The sequence below is a fragment of the Daktulosphaira vitifoliae genome, unplaced genomic scaffold (assembly GCF_025091365.1).
Source record: "Daktulosphaira vitifoliae isolate Bord-2020 unplaced genomic scaffold, ASM2509136v1 Scaffold_29, whole genome shotgun sequence".
NCBI classification, from domain to species: Eukaryota; Metazoa; Arthropoda; class Insecta; order Hemiptera; family Phylloxeridae; genus Daktulosphaira; species Daktulosphaira vitifoliae.
The window spans coordinates 3,623-25,578 of NW_026099600.1; the positions used below are offsets into that span (position 1 = coordinate 3,623).

The 21,956-nt window shown below is 33.8% G+C and overlaps 2 protein-coding genes and 1 long non-coding RNA gene across 3 annotated transcripts in view; 1 reads left to right on the forward strand and 2 right to left on the reverse strand.

The window, feature by feature from the left end:
• LOC126908885 (uncharacterized) overlaps nucleotides 1-5,019 on the reverse strand; it is a 6,804-nt gene extending 1,785 nt beyond the window's left edge. The window contains exons 1-2 of the mRNA XM_050691205.1: nucleotides 4,812-5,019; nucleotides 4,395-4,745 (exon numbers count right to left, since the gene is read on the reverse strand). Coding sequence (XP_050547162.1) covers nucleotides 4,395-4,745; nucleotides 4,812-4,916 — 456 coding nt within the window. The 5' untranslated portion in view covers nucleotides 4,917-5,019. The remainder of the gene's footprint in view (nucleotides 1-4,394; nucleotides 4,746-4,811) is intronic.
• Nucleotides 5,020-5,786: 767 nt separating this feature from the next.
• Nucleotides 5,787-6,339, reverse strand: LOC126908886 (uncharacterized). The gene is made up of 2 exons (XM_050691206.1): nucleotides 5,946-6,339; nucleotides 5,787-5,891 (listed from the first exon to the last, which is right to left on the reverse strand). The coding sequence occupies exons 1-2, from the start codon at nucleotides 6,150-6,152 to the stop codon at nucleotides 5,787-5,789; spliced, it is 312 nt and encodes a 103-aa protein (XP_050547163.1). The 5' UTR covers nucleotides 6,153-6,339.
• Nucleotides 6,340-12,831: 6,492 nt separating this feature from the next.
• LOC126908887 (uncharacterized) lies at nucleotides 12,832-13,408 on the forward strand. The gene is made up of 3 exons (XR_007704869.1): nucleotides 12,832-12,990; nucleotides 13,058-13,137; nucleotides 13,340-13,408. It is a non-coding gene; the product is annotated as an uncharacterized LOC126908887 (long non-coding RNA).
• Nucleotides 13,409-21,956: the final 8,548 nt, after the last annotated feature.

A 21,956-nucleotide genomic window follows, 5' to 3' on the forward strand; every position in this document is an offset into this window, starting at 1 on the left:
AAAAAAAATGTTATCGTTAATAGCAAAATACTAAAGTTTGTATAAATAATTATTTTATTACCATTGTCCATCATGATTCCTTGGTCGTATTTAGAGAACAATAAGTACCTTTTATCCCATAAATGTTTTTTAATATCATGTGGACGAGTTCTAGTAGTGNTTCATTTTTTAAATATCTTTTAATTTAAATTATTTAAAGGACATCTTTATAGGGCATTTAGGAAAGTTACACTGGGACTACAAGACATATACAATAATCTTAATAGTAAGTTAAATTCATTATCCTATTTTATTATTTTTATTATTTTTGTTTTTAGTTCATAAATTTTTGTATTATAATGTATAAAAGAATTCCATATAAAATGTTCATCTTTAAACTCGCAAGTAAACTAATACTTGTTGCCTTTAAATGGTGAACAATTTATTTTTAGTATTTTTAGTCACCGAAAAATGTAATAACAATTTATTTGATTTAATAAATATGTTAAAAGTTATTATTATTTCAATTATTTTACAGTTTTTTTCATAATATAAAAAAGCCACGTAGATTAAAAAGTATGATTCTAATAAATTATTTTATTCAAAACATCGACGTTAGATTTTCATTCATAGAATTTTCTCAATTTTCTTCAATATGATTTCCATTAGTTATGTAATGTTGTTAATTGTTTTAATTAAAATTTCTTGTACGTGCGAAAAATTTAATTTAACAAAAATAACACGTGATGACGCATATGAACATATAAATAAACACAAAGATTTGTTATTTTATAAAATAAATGATGGTACTATTTATACAGATCCTTATATGTCAGTCAATAAATTAGAAGAATTCTACCTTAATGACGATATTGATACTCCTGTACCTTCGGATAAACCATATATAGGTACTATGCCTCGTTTATCTTACCATACGCTGGTTATTGATAGAACTTTACTTGACATTACGAATGAAGCTATAATTGATCGTAACGATCCAATAGAAGCCATAATTTGGCTTAGAAATGTTATTGAAAGTATTGGAATTACAATACTGATGGCATATAATATTTCCACAAAAAAGATGCTACAGACTTTACCAAGTGAAAACGAAGCGTTTAGTGATCATTTTCATATAGTGTCATCTATGTGCAATCTTCTATTAAAAAAATTTAGTATTTATCGTTTACGTAGAGATCCAATTGATCAAACTATTGTAATATTTAATGAATATAATCAATCTCCAAAACAAAAAAACAATAAACAAAGATTTATTGAACGTTGTATTAATTTGCAGAAGCGTTATAGAAGATGTACATGCTTAGTAACATTGCCAAAAGTAATAGCTTTAGATATAGATGAAGACATTAAAACTGAATTTAAAAGACTAATTAATTTATATGCTACGATAAATTATGTTGCAAAATACATGTTAAAACTTTATGCTGAAAATTAAAATACTATAGTAAATTGTGGTTCGTAAGATAACATTTTCATTACACAAAATTTACTTTTTTATTCCATTTAAATAAAGCCAAAAAATAGAGTATTAAATTTTAAAAAAAATTTTAAGAAAAATAAAAAGAATATTATGTGTTTAATTACTATACAAATATCTAAAAACTGTTCTTTTTTATTTTTTTAATAACCATTATTTATTTCATATAGGATGTTTTCCATGATTAACAATGGTTAATTAACATGATAAACCCTATAACCAATGAAATGTTTTTAAAAATATAAAATAAAAATGAAATAATGTTTTTTATAAAAAATTTGTTAATAAAACATTTTTGAAAATATTTTTCCAACATCTTCTAAGAAAAATAAATTTTTCTTTATATAAAAATGTTTAGTGTATATATTAATACAATATTGTATTTATATATAAACTAAAAATTAAAAAAACACAATATGTATTAAGAATACTTTTTAAGTATTATGTTTATAATATATATATATATATATATTGTGCACTTTTATTAGTTGACAAAATTAACTGAAATATTTTTTATTTTATAGTTAAATGTTCTAATAAACATTACAAAAATTTATAATTTATCTTGATAGTTTATTACGCAATAGATTGTTTATGATTTAAAAGCATAAATCACTTTAAGTACATAAGTACTTACCTCGTATTCCATGAAACGTAACGATATTTTAGACAATCCAACGTTGATTCTGAATTCACACGTTGTACTCTTACGTCAATATTTAGGGGTTGAGCCTAAATGCCCATCAACAGTATTCTAAGGGACCAACGGGGGATAGCTGGCTAGGCTATATCTACCTTAAGTTCTGAAGTTTCCTATTAACTAACAGTATGATTCCTTAGAAAATGCTCAAAAAAAATATTATAACTGTTAAATTCTACAATATTTGAGCTAATCATTATTATATTATCTTAACAATAATAGTTCTTTTTTAGCTGTTTTGTATGAAAAATTTAATTTTTGCTATAGCTTTATATCATAACAAGATACAAAAAGAAGTACAATATATTGATATAATACATGATAATTTTGTCGTCGTTCAAAAATAAGTATGGTTTTCTGATTGTACCTTAACTTTAAATAATCTCAATTTATTGTAATCGAATAATTCAAAAAACATTTTCTTTCAAATGATAAATTTGATGGTATAAAAAATAAATTGAGTCGCCATTTAAAAATCGAAAGATGTTACGTGTTGAGGTTTCAAGTATTGTAGTAGAAAATTAATTTTCTTGTAACTCAGCTCCACATAGAACCATATAATATAATAGTGTTAGGGGAAGGGAATTTTTTTACCGATTCAATGCCCTCATCGGTTGGGTTTGGTTTGGTTTCATATCTATTGCCGACGTCTTGTGTTATGTGTAACATAAATTGATGAAAAATTAACAAAAATAAAACATACACAATTTATAGGTATGACAATAATACAAGTCATATTTTATGTGCTTTTATTGTGAATATATTTTTTAATAACTGATTAAAGATAAGAATGCAAGTCTGAATTTAAAAAATCTGACATATAGCTTCTTTAATTATTGATAATGTTGTAGAGGAAATTATTTCCTCTAATTTAATAAAGGACTTTTTAATTTTGTAAAATTATTTATTTATATTATTGCAATATATCTCATTTATATGTTAAAAATATTTATTAAATACTACATTTTAAATACCTAATTTTTGTTATAATCGTAAAAATATACTAAATATTAGAATTAATAGAAATTTTAATGAAATTTGTTGAAAGTTATGATAAACAATCAATCATTTTTATAATTTAAATTTTCAATGAATTAATCCTGATATTTGTATAGAATAAAATAATACAATCATTAATTGTGTTTCTTTAACGTTTGAGAACTAAATTAAAGTTATGACATGATTACTGATGACAGTATCATCAGCAAAACATATTTGGCCTCAAATTAAATATTAAGTAAATTATTTATATATAAAATAAATAATATAGGCCTTAGAACAGTTTCAGGGACACTATGATCAATAATTAAAGAAGTACTGTTACTATCATTAATACATAGTGTATTATTAACTTATTGGAACTCTTTGGTTAATTTACAATTGAAAATGTATTAACTAATTAACGTACAAAATAATTTAATAAAATTATATGATAACAATGTTTAATAAGTGTCGAACAGCTTTATTTGATTTAAACAGATAAGCGAACAAAAAAATTTAACAATACAGCAAAAAAAAAAAAATGAAAATGTAACTACAAGCAAATATATAAATAATAAACAAAGCAATAAGATGATTAGTTATGAAAATACAAATAGTTCATAACAAAGGTAATGAAAAAAATATATATAATATAAAAAGACATCATTACAGCCCGTAATCTTCTGTTAACAGCGTTAAGGAATATATACATTGACTGTCGAATGCAAATGAATAGGAGTTATAAGGTAGTATAGTAATTTATAATCAAATCAGTTTCACCACCGTACTCGGTCCAATAGTTTTTATTGCTTCTACGTTAGCATAAACAGTAGTTAGCATTTCTTTTGGCGGAGGTGTTACGACAATTTCAATTAATAAAGACTCTCCTTCAAATTGCTTTGGCATTTCTTAGACATCTTTTCGGTTAAACAACATCGTTTGTTCTATGTCAATCAAGTAAATTTTTTACATACCATCGTTCGTCTCGTCCATAATTTTCCCACGGTACCATTCAGCGCCAAAAAATATCAAGCACATGTCGTACTTTTCAACTTTCTGGATGCATCTCAAGTTATTTTCCATTTCGCGTAGTTTATCGCACAAGGTGATAACAGAATTTCTACTCTCCACAGAGTGTACAAGATAACACGTCTTCGTACGTTTTTGAACTATCATTATCTGTGGAAATATTATAGTAATAAATGATTGTATTTATGATAATTATAAATAACTAACTTTTTGCGTCTCGCCTAGTTTTAATGTTGATTTCTTAGTACATAGGTCTTTTGTTGTATAGGTCTCAGTGCTGAGATTTCGTTCTTTGCAGTATTTTACTTTAACTTCATATGGGTTCATATCTGTGTTCTCTGTGCCATACTGTTTAGGCTGCGTTTCTTTCGGAGTAACGGTGTTCTTGTACTGGTTAAGTCGGTCTTGAGCTGAATAAAGTTTGTTGTCGTTAGATAAGAATTTCGTGTTCATATTGAAAAATCGACCGAAAAACGCAGTTATCGAATCATGTCTTTCGTCGATATAATTGTGTTGAATTTTCATGTTGAGATCGAATAATTTTCCAAATTGTATTAACTAGAAAATTAATTATTCAACATTAACTACAACTGCGGTTTACCTATAGAAAATGGAATAATTTACCTCGTTACGACCTGTAGTTTTAGGTATGTGCAGTGCTACGTTGGGTGCAATACTTCTCAGCAGGTCGAAGAGTTTTCTACCGCCTCCTTCGTAGTCTTTACACATATGCTTCTCGAGACTGTAAACTTCGTGTTTCTTATACGATGGGCCGCCCCATGGGGGAGACGTCACTATGACTTGTGGCTTATATTTTTTCAAAGTTTCTGCAATTTCGAAGAAGTCTCCTGTATAAATGTAATTTTCTCCCTGACTTCATAAATCTCGGCGTTTCTTTTGGCGAATTCTAATTTATTAGCATCGATATCCACTGCGATTACATGTTTGTATCTCTTGGCTAATTGGATGACGTTTCCACCAGCACCACAAAACAGATCCATAGCGACGTCTAGACCAGGGCATCTCAACGCTATATGTTTGCTTAAGATCTCGGGACAAACGGAGTAAAATGATTCTGAAAAAAAAAAAATGCTATCGTTAATAGTAAAATACTAAAGTTTGTATAAATAATTATTTTATTACCATTGTCCATCATGATTCCTTGGTCGTATTTAGAGAACAATAAGTACCTTTTATCCCATAAATGTTTTTTAATATCATGTGGACGAGTTCTAGTAGTGATTTTTTTGTTATTATTATTTTCACATCGTAAAGTTCTATTTTCTTTAGTTTTTTCCAGGTCTTCTGATGTTTCAATAATTTTTGTTAATTTCTTAACTGGTTTTCTATTAAAGTTGTTCGGATTATTTATTAAAGTGTTGTTTTCTTGAATTGACGTGTAAATATTTCCCGGCAATATTTTTAACGGTCGAGTTGAAAGATTATTTTTTAACTGTGATATGTTTGTGTTAAAGGAATTATTAGCTAATACGGAAGTGTTTTGAGCTGAATGACGTGTATTATTGGTGTTATTATATTGTTGTCTATTTTCGAGTTGTTTGAATTTATTTGACTCTTGTTCGTCAATTTTACGATATTTCATAAGTTTTTGGGTTTCAAATTTTTAGCATTCCAAATCTGAGTGTTTAGACTTTTTTTAGATGTTGAATATGTCAATACGAGTTCATTTTTGTCAATACATGCCTTAAAAAATATAAGTATAAATAACTATGCTATGTACACATATTTTTCACTTACGATGTTAAATACTTCTTTCTTTTTGATAACATTGGTAAGGATATTCATCGAGGACATGTCAAAAAATTGCCCACATATTCCTTGAAGTTTAACGCGATACTCTTCAGGTTGTTCAAGATTTTTGTCATTTACTTTGGTAACTGTTAAATTTTGCATGTAGTCATGATACCTTATGACAATCCGATCTCCTATCTCCAAAGGTACCATATTTATTTTCAATAATATAGCAAATGAATTTGACGGCTGTTTTCGGAAATAGACTTGCGAATGTCGCGTTGATTTCAAGATTTTTGAATTTTGATTTCGACGCGACTGAGACTAATAGACTAGTTTGGCTTCCACAAGAGCTTCTATGTTCTTCGTTCGCTGGTTAGACTAAAAGTCCCAATGCATTTTCAGTTTACTAGATATTTTATACTAATTTTTTAATGATATTTTGGCCAACAACAAATAACGTTCCTAAAACAAATTTTCATTATTTCAAAAATAAATATGTTATTTAACGATCACCATAATAGATTATTTTCAGCCAATATTTAAATTATATTTTTTCCAGTTATACAAAATAAAAAAATTGATTTAGTAACGTTATTTTGTCGTTGGCCAAAAAGTCTTGTTTATTTTTTATTTAGGCCAATTAATATAACAAAATATTTTTATTGATTTCTTAGTTTCTTAGTGACCGAACTGAGTTATTTTATTAAACAAATTTAATAATTGTTAGCCAATCATTAAAAATATTTAGTTATATTAATTGGCTTAAATAAAAAGTACATTTTCTACCTAAATTCGAGTTATTGTAAACGGATTAATTAATTAAATTATTTTGAATTCAACGTTTTATGTTAAATTTTAAAAAGTGATGCAATTTGTATTGAAAAATATTACTATAGTGATTTTTATCACTGTTAAATTTAAATGTAAACTGGTTTTCCATTTTGCGGAAACTTCTATAGGCACGTGTAGAATAAAATTTTAGTGAGTGTTATTATAATTATCTTACCCTAAAAATTATTATTATTTAAGAATACATTTATTTCATTTTTTATGAGGTCAATATCTCATAGCTTCTAGTTGCGCCCATACAACTGTATGTATTAGATTTTTGGAATAATTTCACTTTAGACTTTCTATCCCCCACAAAAAATATTGAATACTCGAATTATTTTATACGAGATTTAATATTTTAAATAAAAAAAAATGATGGACATTTATTAATTGAAAATAATATTTGACTATATGAACTTTAAATAAAAAAGTTGGTTCTTTTATTAATTATACTATATTATATTTTATTAATTTTAACAGCGATTAAATTTGAGATATAGCTATGGACCTAACGTATTACTATTATTTAAAAAAAAAAATCAGCTAAAAATATTAACTGGATCAAAAGTTATTTAAATTGTCAGGGAGTGGTGGGCCACTCTGTATATAATATTTATTGAAATGTGTGTTATTGTGTTATACATAATGTGATGTTAATTTGATTAGGAAAAAAAATTATCGTAATCTATATATTAGTAGTAGATGAGTTATTTCATTATTTTTTTTATTTGTATGCAAGGGATGTTTGTTTAATTTCAAAAAATTTTGAGTATATTATAAATTGAATAATTCTAATTTATTCAATGTGTTGCAATAATGGTTTTAAATGTATTGAGTGGTTATAAAATATATAATTGTTTAATTCGTTTGTTAATTAATTTTTTTTTTTTTTAGTATGAATTAAGGATAGTGAAATAATTATTAGTTTTTTTTTTTTTTTTAAACGGTTAGTATGTTATCTTGGATAGGAGTTTTAATATATAATAAGAGTAATTGTAATAATGTTAGAGTATGGTGATTTTACACATAAAATGTAATACACTACCAGTTATTCCTATTATCTACGGAATTTTGTAAATATTTAATAGTTTATAGAAGAAGATATTCGTGTTGTTTAGTATAATGATGCATAGTTGTTAGATAGCTATTTATTTGTGAGATAATGCCTAAGAGAAAAATGAATAAAAAAGAATAAGAACGTGAGAAAAGTAAAAAATAAGTATTTATCGTTACTCCTAATAATCTTTTTGTTATACTATACTGAGATCCCTTTTTTTTTTGTGTGTGATTGAGTTGGGTTAGATTTTTGTAGAATAGGGTATTTTTTTTATAGATATATAGAAGAAAGATTTTTTGTTAAGTATATATTTTTGGTAGGGTTATTTGATTTGTTATTAGTATTATCTAGGTTGGATTCTGAAATTCAAAATATTAGGTCAGTCTTTAGTTGTACGTTCGTATTAGTTTACGTTCGTAAGCATCGTTGTGTAGTTTCGAGTTAAATTAAACGTGTGGTGTAGTTGATAATCATATCTTCCTATAGATCGGTGAACAGCGAAAGACGGATTAGGCTTAGCTATCCACCTGTGTTGCCTAACCATTTTAATGTTAGTGAAGGATCGGGATGAAAAAAAGTACCAGGTAGGCCGATCTTGAAATTGAGTAATGCTGGTAGGAAGTTCACCCTGATATGGAGACTTAAGTTGACGGTACAGCACGTAAGAATAGATCATTACGAGCTTTATTGCTGTAAGGAGACAGGGACAATGGCTGATGTTACCTCATGGCGAAAGGTATGTAATATTTTGCCGTTGAACCTGCCACAAGCTTGTGATGGGATATTGTGCGCTACGAGTGGCATATATTATTTTGCACTAAAAGCTATATATGAGTACGGAAGGAGTTCTCATTTTGGAGAAACACAGCTGTACCTCAATAGTATAGATTGTGATGAGATTTTGTAAGTTATGTTTTTTTGTTTGTTTTTGTGTAATAGATAATATTTTTTATTATAGATAGGCACTCTGTTCGTGCATAAATTAAAAGATTAGCATATTTTTAATAGCAGAAAAAAAGAAGGTGAATAGAGAAAGAAAAAAAAATTAATAAAAGTATATAGTTAAAGTAATAATAATAATTGTATTTTCTAAAAAGGTATAATATATAAAATAGTCATTAAGTTCGTATGTAAGATATAAATAGTTGTATGAATTTCTTATATGTATAATTTTAATAAATGTAGTTGATATGAATATGTATCAATATTTTTGTAATTGTGTGTTTGAAGTAAATTTTTTTGAACAATGTTATAATGACAATGAGAATTACAAAAAAAAACTGATTTTTATTTATAATTATTTATGAAGTTATATAAGGAAGTGTATAGTATAAGTGAATATAATATATATAAAAAGGTAATTATATGATTAATCAATTTTTTTTAATTACTAGGTGTAAAATTTGTTTGAAATATTGTAGCAGTATTTGAGTGTGTTAAAATTTTACCATTCTGGCTCAGATTCGTATATTATATTTTTCATTTGAAATTCTTCTTTGATATATTTTATTTTATCCTTTATAGTGTCATAATTGTCGAAGAAAAAAGGATGACTTGAAGTTGCACTTGTGATGAGGTCGAATTTGTGAAGTATATATTGGTATTGTATAAATCGACGTAATATTCATCTGAATTGTCTGCAAGATGTTTAATTTTATCATTTCTGTTAGAATTTTCAATTATTTTTGAATCTAAGTGGTATTTTTTTAGAGGTTCTAAATTAGTGTCTGTTATATTGTGATCTTTTACTAATATATAATAAATTAGATTGTTCCAATAGTTGGTATGTAATTTGTTATNGATCTTCTACTAATATATAATAAATTAGATTGTTCCAATAGTTGGTATGTAATTTGTTATTATCTGCCGTTAAACTCCTGTTATATAATGTTTTAATTCGTTTTATTTATTGGAATCTATCGTAATTATATTTTGGCAATTGTTGAATTTTGAAGTAATGAATTAGGTAATGGTATCTTAAATTCCTTTCTGCATCTATCCTTGAGTAATATATTAGTTCGTTGACCAGCCACACGATATTTTTGCCCGTAAAATACTCCACAACGTGTTTTGACTAATTCATCTCCTGTTCTATAATATAATGATCTGTTTGCATAAGCCATTTTTTCTGGGTGCAATTGACACATAATTGTCCTATTGGACACATAATGTGTGGGTGTGTGTTATTAAATGATGAGTTCATTCTGATATATTGGTTCTGTTTTTGTGAATATTAAAAAAAATATAAACATATTATATTAATAAATGAATAATAACTATGATAAAAATAAATGTGTTAATATGTATTTATAGTATGTTAGAGAAAAGTTTATGTTGTTAGGTGAGTCTTTGGTAGTATGGTTTTAGTCTTACATGAATAATATCTTCGGTAATTTTGTTATTTAGAGTTAGTTGAATTTTGTAATTTAAGTCATTAATTTTTTTTATAATTTTGAAAGGCCCTCTATATTTAGGTGCTAATTTTTGTGATTTTCCATGTTCGTTAAATGGAAATTTAACTAACACTAAAGCACCAGGATCGAATGTTAGGATAACGTTTTTTTTCATAACTGTTATTTTTTTAGTTTGCTGAATATTTTGAATTTTTAACGGAATTGTGCTTCGTATTCATGTAGAATTTTTAATGATTGCTTTATGTCATAGGGTATGTCGTCAGGTAATATTTTGTTGTCAATGGGGAAATATGGTTCAAATCCATGTAATAAATAGAAGGGGCTGTAGCGTGTACTAGATTGTGGTTTTGCATTGCATGCTAGTGTTATGTAAGGCAGATAATATGACCATTTAGATTGATTATTATTTTCAATACAATTTCGAAGGGACGCACAAATTACACCATTAATTTTTTCAACAATGCCTTGCGTTTGTGGAGAATATGCTCTTGAACATTCTTGCCTTATGCCTAGGTTTTCATATGTTTTTTTGACTAACTCATTCTTAAAATGAGTTCCTCCGTTACTCGAAAAATATCGAAAGCAACCCACTTGTGTGATTATCTGAATAATAAATTTAACCATTGATTTCGCTATGGCGGCTGTTACAGCTTTTGTAAACATAAATTTTGTATTATTACAAACAGCTACTATTCTATATTTGTTTTTATTACTAGCGCTTAATGGACCTAAATAGTCAAAAGTAAGTCAATTTAAAGGTTTGCTTGTTATTGGTATTGGATTCAATTTACCTATGGGATTTCCATTTAGTATATTGTTTGGTTGACAATTTGGACATGATTTTATAAATTGCATAACGTCTTTTACAAGATTTTTCCAGTAATATTTGTTTTAAATTTTGTGTATTATTCTTTTAACATTTTATTTAGGTTTTGATTGTTCAAAGTTACAGTGTCATGGAAACAAATGACTTTTAATACAAATTGAGATTTCCTTATTAAATTAGAATTATTTTTTACTTTATAATAAGATTAATTTTTGTGTGTTCTTGTTTATAAGGATTAATTAATTATATTAGTAAAAATTTAATGTTTCATGGAATGTACGTTAAATATTATACGGTAATGAAATTTATATTGGACTACTTTTATATAGGCACATATAAAATAAAATTTCAGTGGATGTTATTACTTTCTCAGCCTAAAAAATATTTTTATTTAATAACACATTATAACCTACATTTATGTGAGGTCAATATCACATAGCTATTAGTTGCGCCTATATAACTAACTGTATTTCATTTTTTTGAATATACTTCACTTCAGTTAAGACTACTTTAGACTTTCTATCACCCACAAGAAATATGAAATACACAAATTATTATTTACGTGATTTGATAACTTAGAAAAAAAAAGTGATAAGTATTCATTGATTGATAAAATTATTTGACTAAATGAACTTAAAACAAAAAAGTTGGTTCTTTAATTAAAGATTCCTCTTTTTTATCATAACCTATATACAGGGTGTTCAGTAAGTCAGGAAACGGGTATCTATTGTTCTCATTGTTTGAACAACAGACCTATTTCTTTACTTACTGAACACCCTGTATGTAAAAATATGCATTTGATTTTGAGAACTGCCTACAAAATTTCAAATTGATATATGAAAGTTTGTTTTAATTTATATTACACTTTCAAAACAAATGATGACTTATAATAAAAAAATAGCGGGCTGTACATAGTTTGATGTATCGATACAGTTATGTCACTAGTACGCGCTATAAAATTGTAAATGTAAAAGAAAACTGGCTGTACTATGCTAACATTTTTAGAAAGATATGTTGCATGTACGAGTTTTGACATTTGCTATGAAAAAGTCATGTTCGATGTATCCAGAATAAATTGATACGTTCGCAATTATTTTACATTATAAGGCTATTGAATGGTGATAATTCTAGAGGTATCTTTAATCTAAGAACAGATTTTTTTTTTAATTCACTTAGTTATATAATTTTTAAATTTATTACTGCGAATTTTTTTATTAATCCTCACATAAATTTCTGTACATTATAATTTATGTATTCAATATTTTTTTGTGGTTAAAAATGCAAATGAGTTATGTTAAGTCTAAAGTATAGTTGAAGTATATTCCAAAAATGTAGTACATTTAATTGTAAAGGTACAACTGGAGGCTAAAGTACCTTATAATACCAGTTAGAAATAATACCAGTTAAGTAAAAATATATATTATGTCGCGGTCGCATCGCGACTCCAGCTTTACCACTGGATGGCGATCGCGGCGCTTTCCCTTTACGTCCGGCAGGTCGCACCATATGGAGTGGCTGACGGGCGGCTTGAACCGGTCCAGGCCGCCGGCCACTAACAAGAATTAATATTATAACATTAACATTTTGGCTATTGTCTACTTCCTTTGGAAACTGATTTTGTTTTTATGTAATCTTACGGATATAGCAATTGTAAAATATATTTTCACTGATATTTAATCACGGTGTTGTTTATTTATTCAATATAATTACCACCCGAACCACAACAATTATAAGAATTTTTCTTTTAATCATTTTATTTCATTAATTTTCCATCATATTTTATACAATATTTAATAAAATGGTTTATGTTTGTATTGTAAAATTCTGTAATAACTCGAGAATTGCTACCGAAAATGAAAATTGTAAAATGTTTAAAATACTAAAGAATTTTCCTGGATGGTTTTTTTTTTACAGAGTTTCGTAAGTATTAATTGGGTATATATTGTTTTATTATTTAAATTACAATTAAACAATTTTAAAATCATAGAAATTAATACTGATGTAGAAGATACACTTAATGTATGTGAGGGTAATATCACTCCACCAAACTTACATATCCTCTGGAAGGTAAAATATAAAAATTGTCCTTTCAAATTTTAAATTAATTTAATTTAAGTTTAATATTTTTTTTTATTTAAAAATATTAAAGAATATGATATTTTTTAACCATACAATCTAAACTTATACGAAAATAGTTAGTTTATTATTTATCATTAGTTTTTTTTTGAAACCATTCATTAGTCAAAAATTAATTATTAATTATTTTTAGATAATTTTACTGGTAATTCCATATTGGAATAGTATGAAATGCAGGATAGCCAAGCTTCCTCACCAACAAAATTAATTTACTTCATATAAATTATTTTTCTAACAAATTTTAAATAGTTATTACATAGAAAAAATTATAAATGGAGCTCTCGAAGAAATTACATTAGTTAATCATACTAAGAAAAACTCGATTAAACCTCTATTCTCTAAGTATTCATATATATATATAAATTTAAAATAATATACTTTGTACATAATGATATAAGTCTTAATAAAACAATAATAGAAACTATAGCATAGTTATTATAAAAAAATAATGTAAACCTAGTTTCTTAGTTAAATCTGTGGCGGCCGAATGTTCTAGAACGTTCGACCGCCGCCGCCTCTAGAAGATTCTTCGGCGGTCGATTGTTCTGGAACATTCTACCGCCTATATAAGAAGTGGGACCGTTGCTCCTAGTTATCAATCATCAAACCACAGTGTCCAGTGATCAGTGATCAGTTATCATTTTCATAAATTGTTCATTTTGTTCGTTGTTCATTGTTTATAGTTAATCAGTTTAAATTATTATTTGTTATACTGTAAATTTACTGTTGAAATAAATCATATTTCCCACAATTGGTGACCTCGACGTGATCTGAAGAAACGCTCAACACCCGGATTCTGAAGCCACTATCAAAATGGAAAACGTCAACACCAACGCCGTCGCCAACGCCAACGTGAACGCAATAGGTGTCCGCATCCCGCCATTCAACCCAGAGGACCCTACATTGTGGTTTGCCGTCGTGGAGCGAAGCTTCGGGGTATCCAAGATCGTCCAAGAGGATACCAAATTCGGCTACATCATCGGTGCACTCGACCAAAAATACCAAACCGAGGTCCGCGACATCATTCTCAACCCGCCAGCAGCCGAGCCTTACACACATCTGAAAAAAGAGCTGATCAAACGGCTGAGCACCTCTCAGGAACGGAAAACACTACAGCTGTTGGAGAAGGAAACTCTGGGCGATCGCAAGCCCTCACAATTTTTAAGGTATTTAAGTGACCTTGCAGGTACATCTGTTCCGGACTCGATGCTGAAGACCATCTGGATCAGCCGACTTCCACAAGCGATGCAGGTGGCCCTGGCTGCTCAGAGGGACGCCGAGCTAGAAAAATTGTCGGAGCTGGCCGATGTGATAGCTGACGCGACTCTCCCTCATCCGCAAATCGCTGAGGCCGTCAGCTTAGCCAGCATTAACGCACAAATCGACGCGTTGCTCAACGTTAAAATGGCCCAGCTGACGTTCACTCTGCGGGAAGAAATATCAGCACTCGCCCAACGCAACACTCCTCGCAGAGGTCGGAACCGATCCTTTCATCGCGGCCAGTCACGCTCACGCTCGTCATCCCGTTCCCACTCTTCACGTCAATCCGAGAAGGAATACTGCTGGTACCATCACACATATGGAAGGGAAGCGAAGAAATGCAGCCAACCTTGCCAATTCAACCAGGGAAACGAGAAGGGCAGTCATTAAACGCGGCAACAGATGACAAGAGCCCGAAAACAAGCCGCCTCTTCATAACCGACACCAACTCCCAACTCCGATTCTTGATCGACACAGGTGCTGACGTATGTGTTTTTCCTCGCTCACGCACTGCAACTCGCACCCTTCGATCTTCATACACACTCAGCGCTGCAAACGGCTCAGACATCGCCACCTACGGAGGAATCAACCTAACCTTGAACCTCGGTCTACGGCGAGAATTTCCCTGGCGCTTCATCATCGCAGATGTGTCGAAACCTATACTCGGGGCGGACTTTCTACAACATTATGGACTCCTTGTTGACCTGCGACACCGGCGCCTTGTCGACCCAAACACCACGATTTCCTCACCAGGCACGCCTGCGGCTGAATGTGAGGTGCCACAAATCAAGGTGCTCAACGGCGAGTCGCGTTACCACCAGTTACTAAAAAAATACCCTGGTCTGACGCGACCTAGCGGCCTGCCAACCGAGGTGAAGCACAACACGGTCCATCACATTCGCACCACTCCAGGGCAGCCTGTTTCATGCAAACCCAGGCGACTTGCACCAAATAAGTACGCCATCGCCAAGAAGGAGTTCGAGACCATGGTGAAGATGGGTGTTGCTCGACCTTCCGACAGCAGCTGGTCCTCGGCGCTTCACCTAGCGCACAAAAGGGACGACGAATGGCGACCCTGTGGCGACTACAGGTCTTTGAACGCACGGACCATTCCAGACCGGTATCCAATTCCGCACATCGAAGATTTCTCCCAACGGCTCGCGCGGAAGAAGATCTTTTCGAAAATTGATCTGGTACGCGCCTACCATCAGATCCCTGTGGCAGCCGACGACATCAAGAAAACTGCCATTACAACACCATTCGGCCTTTTCGAATTTCCACTGATGAGTTTTGGACTTCGAAACGCAGCCCAAACCTTCCAGCGTTTTCTCGACGAAGTTCTGAGGGATCTTGACTTCGTATACGTCTACATAGACGACATCATGATAGCCTCCGAGACGGAAGAAGAACACGAAGAACATCTCCGCCTAGTCTTCGAGCGACTCGAAAAATACGGCCTCGTGATAAACGTCACTAAAAGCGTTTTCGGGGTAGACGAGATCGAGTTTCTAGGTTACACCGTCAACTCCACGGGTGTCAAACCGCCAGTATCGAAAGTCCAGGACATCAGCAACTACAAGCAGCCACAAACCGTCAAGTCCCTACGTAGGTTCCTAGGCATGATTAATTTCTACAGGCGATTTCTTTCCAATGCTGCCGATCTCCAAGCACCTCTGCACACCTACTTGCAAGGGAAAGACGCCAAAGGACAGAAACCGATTCCATGGACTCCTGACGGCATCCAAGCCTTCGAAAACTGCAAGAAAGCTCTGGCTACCGCGACTCTCCTGTCGCATCCGGATCCAAAACTACCCTTGGGACTCTTCACCGACGCATCGGATCTCACAATTGGCGCAGTTCTACAACAACTCACCGACCAAGGATGGCAACCACTAGCATTCTTCTCACGCAAGTTACAACCAGCCCAAACCAAGTACAGCGCTTTTGACAGAGAACTTCTCGCCATCTACCAGTCGATTCGTCAATTTCGGCATCATCTCGAAGGTCGAAGTTTCACGGTTTTCACAGACCAGAAACCTTTGACTTTTGCCTTCCGCCAGAAACCTGAAAAATGTTCACCACGTCAATTCCGTTACTTGGATTTCATTGGCCAGTTCACCACAGACATCCGCCATATTTCTGGAAAAGACAACGTCGTCGCTGATGCAATGTCCCGGATAGACGCTGTTTCAGAGGGTATCAACTTCGACGATCTTGCTCAGGCCCAGCAAAACGACGAAGAACTCCATCGTCTCCTGAAATCCAACTCACCCTTGAAGTTGAAACAAATATGTATCCCTGGAACATCAAAAATGCTTTTCTGCGATTTGTCCACAGATAAAGCACGCCCGTTTGTCACTCACTCCTTCCGCAAGCAGGTATTTAAATCCCTGCACGGATTATCACATCCTGGGTCACGTGCAACAGTCAAACTCATCGCTGAAAGATTCGTCTGGCCTTCAATCAATAAGGACGTTAGAACTTGGACCCGAGAATGTATCCCTTGCCAACGAAGCAAAGTGCACAGGCATGTCCACGCACCACTTGGCGAATTCCAACTCGCAAGTTCCCGCTTTGAACACATCAACGTCGATATCGTCGGTCCACTTCCCTTCAACCAAGGCTACCGCTACCTAATGACCTGCATCGATCGTTTCTCCAGATGGCCAGAAGCCTACCCTTTAGAAGACATCACGGCAGACACCGTTTCGAAGGTCATCTTCAGGGAGTGGATTTCACGATTTGGTGTCCCAGAACGGTTAACAACCGACCAAGGCCGACAGTTTGATGGTGAGCTTTATAATGCGCTCCTTAAGCTTATCGGTTCAAAACACATAAGAACGACCGCTCGACACCCTCAATCCAATGGCATCATCGAACGCTTCCATCGGCAACTCAAATCAGCCCTACGCTGCCACGAAAGCGTAGACTGGGTCGAACGTGTACCCATCGTCCTAATGGGCATCCGAGCTGCATGGAAAGAAGACCTTCAGGCAACCTCAGCAGAGCTGGTTTTCGGAGAATCCATACGTCTGCCAGGAGAGTTCGTGAACCCGAAACAAACGACAGGAGACTCCGACCCAGCTGTCTACGTCAACCGCCTTCGCCGACACTTCAACGAGCTGAAGCCTCAACCAACTTCATGGCATGGAGATAAGCCAACTTTCATTTTTAAAGATTTGGCCTCATCATCCCACGTTCTGGCCTACCGCAATGCACCTAAAGGTCCGCTGGAGAACCCCTACGAAGGTCCATTCCCAGTCATATCACGGCACCCTCGCTATTACGTCATCAAAATACGTAACCGAGAAGTAGCTGTATCGTTTGATCGACTGAAACCAGCATACGTGACCAGGGACAGCCCCGATGACCTACAAGGGCACGAAGATCGACCACAAGACCAGCAACCAGAAAACCAGCAACCAGCCGACGACTCATTTCCAGAGGACAGTCACTCCGACAACAACCGTACAACACGTTCAGGAAGAAGAGTGCGCTTCACACAGTTTTATCAAGCGGGATAGAAACAGTTTACTCATTGAATCGTAATTTCATTACTGGAAGGGGGGTGATGTGGCGGCCGAATGTTCTAGAACGTTCGACCGCCGCCGCCTCTAGAAGATTCTTCGGCGGTCGATTGTTCTGGAACATTCTACCGCCTATATAAGAAGTGGGACCGTTGCTCCTAGTTATCAATCATCAAACCACAGTGTCCAGTGATCAGTCATCAGTTATCATTTTCATAAATTGTTCATTTTGTTCGTTGTTCATTGTTTATAGTTAATCAGTTTAAATTATTATTTGTTATACTGTAAATTTACTGTTGAAATAAATCATATTTCCCACAAATCATATATTTAACTTACAAGAGCAATTCTTTGACGTGAAATTGATGACGTATTTTTCAAACATGCTTTGGCAGCAACATAGATAACTTCATTTATTTATTTTTGTTTATTTTTGATAAATACGGTAAGGAACGTTCACTATGACCGGTAAAACTCTCTCTCAAATGAACCGTCGGGAATTGTTGCGCAAATGCGCTTATAGGCAGTTAAAAAGCGATATGCTGGCAGTCTTGCAAAATAGTTTACGCAGTGAGGGGCTAGACCCATCGAACGCGATTCTGCCCGAACGCCCGCCGCTTCATTACGAGACGCTCGCGACGGAACGCGAGTCTCAGGTAGACGAAGTCCCCGCGTTTTGCCGGACCGTCGACCCAACCACATACGCGGACCGACCGGTTAACCTGGCGCGAGAGAATCCCGAAGAGGAATCTCTACACGAATGGTCTCTGGCAACCGGCCGCCCTAACGGTAGTATGAACGCAGTGTATACCGATGACTTATATACGGTGCGTTCAATATCCCACGCAACGGAGGAGATAGGCGCAGTAAGACAAAGTTTACGCGATATATCTCTTAATACACGTATGGATGCGCGCATGTCCGAAGTGGAGAGAGCACTGTCTCGCATTACGCAAGAAATTCGATCTCTCTCACAAACGATTGTAAGCCGCGATACACACAACGAGACTATACGTAATCCGTTCGCCACCGCACAGATGACGCGAGAAACGATGGAAACCAACCGTGCTACTTACGCACGTCTGTCCGAACCGAGCCGCGTAACTTTTGGGCCCAGCAAAACGACTCAAAATGACGCGGCCCTACAGCAACGCCTGACTGAAATCGAGGAGCGCGAAGCGCTTAACCTACAGCGATTAGCCAGTCAGACTCCGCGCACGTCACCATCGCTTCTTCGAGCGAACACACACGACGCGGTTTACAACGTAGACGCGCGCCCACAACAACCGGGGCACTTCGCGACGAACACATTCGCGCCACCGACACGCGATTTGTCCCCATCATCATCGACCCGTTCGCTCACGCACACGGCGATCGGGCCACTTAATTATTCGCCTATTGTACGACCCCCTTCCCACGAGTTTACGGGAAAATATGAGGAGGACCCACGCGAGTTTCTAGAACAGGTAGAAAACCTATTGGCCCAAGCAGGCATAGATCGCGATTTATGGGTAAAAACGGGCGTACAATTTTTAAAGGGCATGGCATTAACTTGGTGGGAAACCATCAAGTTAAACAACATGTCCTGGCGACAATTTGCGAGGGAATTTCTCACGACGTTCGATAACAACAGCATACAAGCTGAATTAGAAAACGAACTCATGACGACGCAACAGGGGCCACATCAGCGCATGACGGAATTTATCATAAATAAACAACGTCTAGCGATGCGCGCACGCCCCAGTTGCTCCGAGCAGCACATTGTAGATCGGGTAGTCAGTCTGTTACGTAACGAATATTATGGTAACGTAATATGTAATAACGAATGCTATGTCCGCGTACTTTAGATGACTTACGGGTAATCGCGAACGATCTCGACCGACCGATACGTACGGGTAGACTTATCAATAACGCTAATTCGTACGTGGCTGCTATATCATCCTCGCAACAACCACATTGAACGCGACCTCGGCCAAACGCACCGCCTGATCTTCGTCCCCCCCCCCCCCCCTTTTGCGGAGCCGATCACTGGCAAAGCGAATGTCCTAACAGACCGACAGTGCCGGGAAACGGACAGCAGCCACGGAGAAATTAGTCCATTCTCCGAGCTCACAAATACAATTCCGCTCAAAACATTAACGCATTAATCAGCGCGCCGACCAAACCGCACGTTCAATCGACAACGGTAAATAAAACGGATGCGCCGTCTGCGATCACGGTGGCAATATTTTAAATAACCTGAAAATTGTAACGTGACAAAAGTATCTATTTATTTTTTGTCTATTTGTATATATATATATATTTGTGTTGAGCCGAATGCGGACTGCGACGGCGTTTGTTGGTAAAATTATCATGATAAGGTGTTGTGATTTGTTTATACGCATGCAAGATAGTCAGCTGTGTACTACTTCAGACCGGTTCATGGACGGGATTTGTGTGTACATTCACCCCGCTCCTTTCCCATCTTGAACGTCATTTGCACTGCTCACCGCATACATTGTCGCCTTATGATTTAAATTGTTCTTAGTAATTTCCGGCACTGGGTATTAAGTTTTTTTTTTTTGACCCCTGCTCTAAAGGCTAGCCGTGTTGTCGCCAACGGACCGGCGGGTCAAATGCCGGACGTTTTGTCGGGGAATAGCCATAGTCAGAACTGGTCGCACTATTTCCCGTCCATATCGTAAGTTTTCTGTTGGTGTGTGCGTTGCAACTTTTTAATTTTTGATATATATTTTTCGTGAGTGTCCGTTATTTTTTTTTAGTATGTAATTTTTTATTTATGGCGTCGGCTAATCCTGCCTCCATTTTCTGTAGCCCTTCGGGGCTGGTAATGTATATTTTTGTTTTGATAATTAATGTTTATAATGTTATAATGTTTTGAGCCAGTTTTTTTTAGTGCGCCGTGCCATAAGCACGTGTGGCGAATTTTTTTATATAGTTTTTTTTGTGTAGGTGCCCCTATATTTTTTTTATTTAGGTCCCGCAACATGACAGGCGTGTACAAGACCACCTGTCATGTTATATCTATATTTTTTGTGATTTTTTTTATAGGTTTTATTGGGTGATGAATAGGTCATTAGTACAATGTGGTGACGTAGTGCATTTTATTCCGGGGTGTCCCAACGTCTTGCAAGCTAAGTCTAACTGCCTAAAACCAGTCGCTTACTTGGGACGTATACCCGCCGTGCTTAGCGGCAATGCAGCGAGTAATAGCCGGCGGGTACCCGAAGACGTTCATCGTATTCTCTAACAATAAAAGTGTAGGTGTAACTAGTTTTTTTTTATTAATATCTGTTTTGTTTTGTTTTTCTTTGTCCCCTTTAATTTGTTGACGAGGTTTTTTGACCATTCGGTTTTTTGCCTCGTAGTAACTTAATTTTTTTTTACTTAATAAAGTCCCCTTAATTTAACTGAACCATCATATTTTTCTTTTTTTGTACGTGTTCCATCTTCAATGGACTCATGTATTTTTTTTTCTCCTTTCAAAAATCAACTATCATATTTTTTTTTCAAATTAAAGTATATTACATTAGTTTTAATTTAAGATATATATAAAAGTGTCAGACCTTTCGGAACATTTTCAAAAGTTAAGTTGAAAAAGTTCTACTTTCTCTATGCATTTTTTATATTTGAAGCCCCCCCATATATAGGGAAATAGTCTGATTTAAAAAAAAAGTATGTCCAATGAAAGATGTATATAAATACTACTTCTCATGAAAAAATTGTATTGATCCATACACTTTTCAATAAATTATAGCACTTAAAAAATAAAAAATAAAAATTATAAAATCTAGAATTTTCACAAAAAAATAGCATTTGGTAGCCATTTTCACCATGAACACAAGTCCAGAAGTCAAATTTTTTTTTTTTCAAATTAAAGCATATTACATTAGCTTTAATTTAAGATATATATAAAAGTGTCAGACCTTCCGGAACATTTTCAAAAGTTAAGTTGAAAAAGTT